The sequence below is a fragment of the Cornus florida genome, unplaced genomic scaffold, assembly GCF_030987335.1.
Source record: "Cornus florida cultivar Cherokee Brave unplaced genomic scaffold, ASM3098733v1 CherokeeBrave_3.0.0_Hap2_Chr06, whole genome shotgun sequence".
Classification (NCBI taxonomy): Eukaryota; Viridiplantae; Streptophyta; class Magnoliopsida; order Cornales; family Cornaceae; genus Cornus; species Cornus florida.
Genome location: NW_026775576.1, coordinates 67,704,075 through 67,710,984, shown reverse-complemented (window position 1 = coordinate 67,710,984; position 6,910 = coordinate 67,704,075). Strand labels below are relative to the sequence as shown.

At 34.4% G+C, this 6,910-nt stretch overlaps 1 protein-coding gene across 1 annotated transcript; it reads left to right on the top strand.

The window, feature by feature from the left end:
- Positions 1 to 778: 778 nt before the first annotated feature.
- On the top strand, positions 779 to 1,946 carry LOC132314264 (uncharacterized). Its single transcript, XM_059813146.1, has 2 exons — positions 779 to 1,325; positions 1,504 to 1,946. The coding sequence occupies exons 1-2, from the start codon at positions 779 to 781 to the stop codon at positions 1,944 to 1,946; spliced, it is 990 nt and encodes a 329-aa protein (XP_059669129.1).
- Positions 1,947 to 6,910: the final 4,964 nt, after the last annotated feature.

The window sequence follows — 6,910 nt, the reverse complement described above, 5'->3', positions numbered from 1 at the left end:
AAAAACCTTTCATAACCCCTTAGTGAAAACAACATCTAGACAACTCCATGCTTAGGAAGACTTGGTATCGTTGCCAACTCAACAAACTATAGTTGGCTAGATCCCTCAAACCGACAAGATTGAGCCCTGAAAAGGTCACCAGAGTAGACGACTCCGATGAGTCCTTTCTCTCCTCACGCTCATACCAGAACACTAGGGGCGGCTCAATTTAAATTGAGGCCTTAGGCAAAAATAAAAAAGTGGTGTATAAGTATAATCTTCTAATTCTTTTAAATTGTTTGATTGTTTTTCATTTTAAATCAAGAAATTTGAATGTATTCAGAGTTTTTTTTAGGGTTTGAGATAAATACGAGCTTTTTCGATACTTTAGATGATGATGACCGATAGAAGGATTTTAAGGGTTTGGAAGGTTTGTGGTGATAAACAAGAAAAAGGGTTTGCAAGATTTGTGGTGATGAATATCTCGAGGGTTTGAAGAGACAGCCGCATATATTTACACAAGGGCATATCAAGGTGTTAGGATTGATGGGCTCAAGCCCATCCCAAAACCAAAAAAAAAATACTAAACTATATATATTACTACCTTAGATAATATACACAAACAAAATGTATGTACGAACGAACAATTGAAGTTGAAGGTTGAATTAGGTGGTAATTTTCCTCTCGTTCCGTAGAGGTTTTCTCTCTTTCTTTCCTGTGAGAGTTCCTTTCCTCTTTTCTGCTAGTTGAGGCTTGTTTTCTGATTGTTCTTTTTGTCTCCTTGTTTCTTTCTCTATTTATGGATGACCGACTACTTCATCAGGTGGGAGGATTTACTCTCACTGAAGATGAAGACATCACCATTAATATTACTGACGATGACCTTACAAAAGGCATTAAATGGTGCAAGAAAAGCCTTGTAGGAAAATTGTTGAAAGAGACCGGCGTTAATGTGGGGGGTCTGCGAGACACCCTTGGAAAATTATGGGTTTATTCGTCTCTTAAAGTCCTGAAACTCTCAGAAAATATCTACCAATTCTTATTTCAAGAAGAGACAGTCTTACAACAGGTTCTTCTTACAGGGCCATGGCATTTCAACAATCGCCTTCTTATCCTAATTCAATGGCGCCCAAACCTAGTCATTTCAGATGATCTATTCAGAATGGTGGACTTTTGGGTCCATCCATCCAACCTCCTTTTGGAAGGCATAAACGAGTGTGTTAGCAGAAAGATCGCTGCCTCTTTCCTCCATACCTATGCAGTGGAGATCAGAGAGAATGTGAAAGATGGAGGACGGTTCTTACGGCTCCGGGTCACGGTGGATTTCACAAGACCTCTGCGACGAGGTCTCCGGATGAATTTTAATGGCGAACCCAGGTGGATTTCGTTCCAATACGAGAGATTATCCACTTTTGCTATCTATGTGGTTGCTTAGGGCATACAGTGAAGCAATGCAACCTGCCAGTAACCAATAATCTCCCCTTTGGACCATATCTAAGGTATGACGGTCCTTCTGGTATACAGGTACCTCTGGAAGATCATCAATCCCCTCCTTCTCAGCTTCTGATCTTGAGTTGAGCTGCCCAGCCATCAGCAGCTGCAAGAGCACTGGTGCACAGTCTTCATCCTTTCATGACGTCAGCCATGACGAAGGTTCTCCTTTACCCTTTGTCTTTCAGCCATCTACGTCGGTCTCTCCTGTCATATCAACCGTCCACTTACCACCCAAAGTTCTTTCACCTGAATACGCTTCCTCGAGTCGTGATCCAGTTTCTCCTTTGACGGTTCTTGACCGTGGAAAATGGGCTAATGTTGAGGCCCCGTTTCCAGTCGTGCCTCAGTGGGCTTCTCAACAGTTTATATTTGTAAACGAGTCGAATTTGAATCAAATTCAATTCAAATTCCATAAGACTGTGATCCAATCACAAAATATAAAATTGCTCATTGTATATATCATTACTTATTAATATTTGGGCTTGGTTTGGATAACGAAATATAAGCCCAACTCAGTTAAAAATTAAAATCCATCCATTTTGTATTATTTCGTATCAACAAACCATATGATATCTTCTTCAACAGCACCAACCAAATGAGGCAGCAAAAATACACCAACCGACAAATACATCTACAAAGTGTTAACGCCACATACATCTCCCAATTGTTATAGGTCTTGCTCTTCCCGCCTTTTTCATTATCAAAATCCATACCTCTGTTCAATACATATTGGACAAACATCATTGATGAGTATTGAAATTAATAAATGAATTTTAATCTTATTGAACTAATAGATTACTATTATTATCATAAATATATATCCTATATTTACCAATTATTGACATGGTAAGACTAAGACGAGTGGGCATGAAAAGGAAAAAACCAATGATAGGCTAGGAGTTAAATTAATTAATTAATAATTATTATATATCATTGAAAAGAAAGAAACCCTAGTTTTCAGCAATACACTTGAAAAGAAAAAATCCGTAATTTTATATGAATACAGAATATATAAATCAAATAAGTATATACTACAGTAGTATTTACCACCTTAGGTACATAATATATAGTCATAAATGATTCCAAAAGTGATCAAATTAATTACCTGTAATTAATTATTTTATTGACTAAGAGTATTTTGGATCATAAAAACAATTAAATAGTATTTTTGTATAAATTTATAATTAGTTTCAAAATCTTAACAGTCAAACCTACTACTTTAAAAAAATTAGCATATTTGAAAATATGCAAAATTAACTTAGTAAGTATATAATGCAGTAATATTTACCAGAATAGGTACATAACACTCGATCTCTTGCACTGCACTACGTAATGACGAAGTTAATTGTGATTATTTATAGAGAGAGAAAGGATCACAGAGTGGAATCCAAATCTAATTTGGAAATTAATAGGATGGTAGTAGTATTTTACCTGATTCCTAGATCTTTCCCACTACTTTTTTTACCAATCACCAATTATTCAATGCCATGAGGGCCAGTAAAAGTAATAAGTCATTTCTTTTAATTTTGTACTCAAGCACTCTCAAGCATCATTTGGATGGAAGGATTTGGGGGATGAGGAAAGAACCGAAAAGAAAAGAAAAGAAAGGAAAGAATAAGGATTGTGATGGGAGGATTTGAGGAAAAAAGAAAAGATTTGGAGGGATAACTAACCCTCTAGATCCCTCATATTGCATTCTTTTAAAAAATGAAGAGATTTGAAAGGAAAGGAAAGTAGATTAGTGATACTCTTATAATATCAAAATTAGTCTTTAAAATTATAACATTGAACTACCTCCAAAATTATAGATGCAAGGTATGGTAGTAATTTGATTACTATCAATTTTTTTTTTTTCTTTTATCTCCTCTATCTTATCCAAACAAAAATAAACATTTTTTTTATTTTTTCTCCTATCTATCCAAATATGAATGTAAATTATTATTATTATTAATATTATTATTATTATTATTTTCTCTCATAACTAATTATCATTTTCTTTCTTTTCTCTCCTACATATCTAACCAAAGCATTGGCATTTTCTTTTCAGCAAATAAAATAACTATTTTACTTTTCATTTTATATAAAATATAATATAGTGTATTATTATAATTTAAGGACGCTATTGACCTTTTACATGCATTCAAAGTCGAGGTATGACTCAAGCTTGTGTAGTTTGCCAAAACTTCCAGCGAAGTCCAGGTAATTGACCCTTTTGTTTTTACATGTACTCTATTCAATTTGTAGATTAAGTATACATCGGGTCAACTCATTTTTAAAAAGGATAATAAAATAACATAAAAATTATTTTAAGTTCTAACTTGGCTTTTTATTTGGATGAATAAAAAATGAACGGATAAAAATACAATAGAAATTCGAATTAATTGTGCAAACCAAGTTGAAACTAGTTGGTCAAATCTGCTTGATCGCAACCCTTTTTTAAAAAAAATAAAAAAATAAAAAAAATTCTATACTTTGTCATGAAATTTGAAACTAGGAATTCAATAAGTTGGCATGGCTGCACCATTTATAGAAACCTGACCCATTTTATAAAGAGTTAATCAAAATAAATATTTTTATTTCGTAAGGTAAAGTATTGGTGGTACAAACGAAAGAAGAATATACAATCGGGCCGAAGCCCCAAAAAATGGCCAAATCCACAACATGGGCGAGCCCAAAGAATACATTCAAACAGGAGCAAAGCCCAATCACAAACGAATACAAATGGGACCATCCACCATATTAACTTTAAGAACACATCAACACACGCGGAGCTATTGAAGGGTTAACCTGGGTTATAGTCCAAGTTCAAAAAATAATAATAATAATAATAGCACTATTGTTTATCAGTTCACAGCCGATTCATATGTAATACTACTCTTCCTCTTAGCTTAGTCTACTTTACAATCCTGGCCAATGATATAAACCAATGCGATCTTCACGTTTAGCATCATCAATGAAATGAATGCATGATGGAGTCCACAACACCTAATCTTAAAACAAATATTAATGTTGGATCCGTTTGGTTAGTCGAAATTTGATGGTAAATAGTAAAAGGAAAAGAAAGTGAAGTGAATAAAAAGAAAATTTAGTTTCTATTTGGTTAGCATGAATATTTTTAAAGAAATTTGTAAGAAAATATTGTTTCATTAGTTTAAATAGTAGGAGAGTGAAAAGAAAATGATTTTATATACCAAAACTACCCTTACTAATTAAATATAAAGTGATATACATCGCATAATATATATATATATGTGTGTGTGTGTGTGTGTGTGTGTGTTAACTCCAAGACTAATTTTGACAATCACAAAACATTAATTGTGTTTTAAGGACTAACATTTGCCTTAAGAACATTTAACAGGCTAGTCTAAAAGTGAAGTGGAAAACAAGGAAAGGTAAAGCCAAAGCTAGATATATTCTATGCACTCTAAAGTCAAAAGAAAAACAAGTCATTCACTTCCAAACTTCAAAGGTGAAACATGGAGAAGATAAGTAATCAAGATTGGCAATTCAAATGGGGTAGATAAGTTTGGGGAATGCCACAGATTCAAATGTTAAAGTAATGTATGAATGTCTTGAAGCTCTCATATCTTAGGTTCTTTCATAAGTAGAATGGCATTATATACTGTCCAAAATTTATTTGAAAGCCTAGATACAGAAAAAGAAAAATGGAGGATCACATTCAAAGATTCATAACAGTGAGTTGGTTGTGGCCAAGAGACATTTCGGCCGACTGAACATGATGTTTTAGCCGACTGATAAAGGTTTTATATGCATCAGCCGACCGAAGAATACTCATCAGCCGACCGACAAGGAGCTTTCTTAAAGTCCCAAGAGCATTAACTTTTATTAATCGTTTCGGCCGACCGACGATTGGGGATCCGCTGGCTGACGAAAGGGTTTCAGCCGATCGATGATACTCCATCAATCGACCGATGCATAGTCAATTTCAAATCAAATGGCTACCTGCGAACTTGGATTATTGACACCTCATTTCTAACAGCTATATTGACCTCCAACAGCTATATTGACCTTCACTCTCTATAAATAGGAGTTGCAGCTTGTGTTACAACATACACCCATAGAAAGCAATTTGAAGAGCATTCAAGAACTCCATTCTAGAGCATTCAAGGCAATCATTTGATCACTCATTCCATACTAGAGATTTGTGTTTCATTTCATTTATATACTTACTCTAGTTGTGAGCCTACAATTGTAAATCTATCTTGAGAGATAGATCCAATCTTATATTTCATTTACATTCTTTATTACAAACTTGTAAGGGTTGGTGTGACCCAAAAGAAGCTTAGGAGAAGGGTGTTCTTCTAACAAGAAAGAGAAACAAGGGCTTGCTTCATGTGAAGGTTTGCTCTCCACCATAAAGGAAAAGTTCTAGTGGATTGGGAAGTCTCAAGAGGGATCCTGAGCCGAGGAGTAGGAGCTTCCGAACCTCGTTAAAATCTTCGTGTCATTGTTTGCAATTTCTTATCCCAATCTCTTTTACATTTATGCTTTGAATTATTATCTACTCTAATTGATTATTGCATAATTGTTTATCTCTAGTTGAAATTGCAAATTATTTTTTAAAAAAATTGGCCATTGACTCTATTCACCCCCCTCTAGAGTCAATTAGTGTCTAACAATTAGTATCAAAGTCTAATCTCTAGTTAAAGATCTAATCATCTTAGAGAACGATCATGGCCATTTTTCATCAAGAAGGTCAATCTAACAATAGACCTCCTTGGTTTCATGGAAATGATTATAACTATTGGAAAATCAAAATGAGAGCTTTTCTAAGAGGTCTAGACATCGATGCTTGGAAAGCCACCGAACAAGGTGATCATATTCCAACCAAAGTTGTTAATGATCAAAGAGTTTCAAAAACCGATGATAAGTGGACTCAAAATGAGCGTAGGCTTGTTAAATGTAATGTCATGGCTATCACAAATCTCTATTGTGCTCTAAACAAAGACGAATTCAATAGAGTTTCAGATTGTGAAACGGCTAAAGAGATTTGGGATAAAGTTGAAATTGCATATGTTGGCACTAGTTATGTTAAGGAATCTAAAATGAACATGATTGTCCATAAATATGAATTATTTACCATGAATAACAAGGAAACTATTAGTGAAATGTATTCTCAGTTTACTAACATTGTTAATCATTTGAAAACTCTTGGAAAGTCATATACATCATCCGAAAATATGAGAAAAATTCTTAGGTCTTTGCCTAAGAATTGGGAAGCTAAGAAGACCGCTATTCAAGAAGCCAAAAATCTCAACACACTTCCTATTGATGAGCTCATTGGTTCTTTGATGGCATATGAGCTAAAGATGAATAATGGAGATGACAACAAAGAAACTCACAAGAAAAATCTAGCTCTTCAAGCCACCACCAAAGAGGTTGAAGTTGAGAAAGCTCTCGATAATGAAGAAGATGA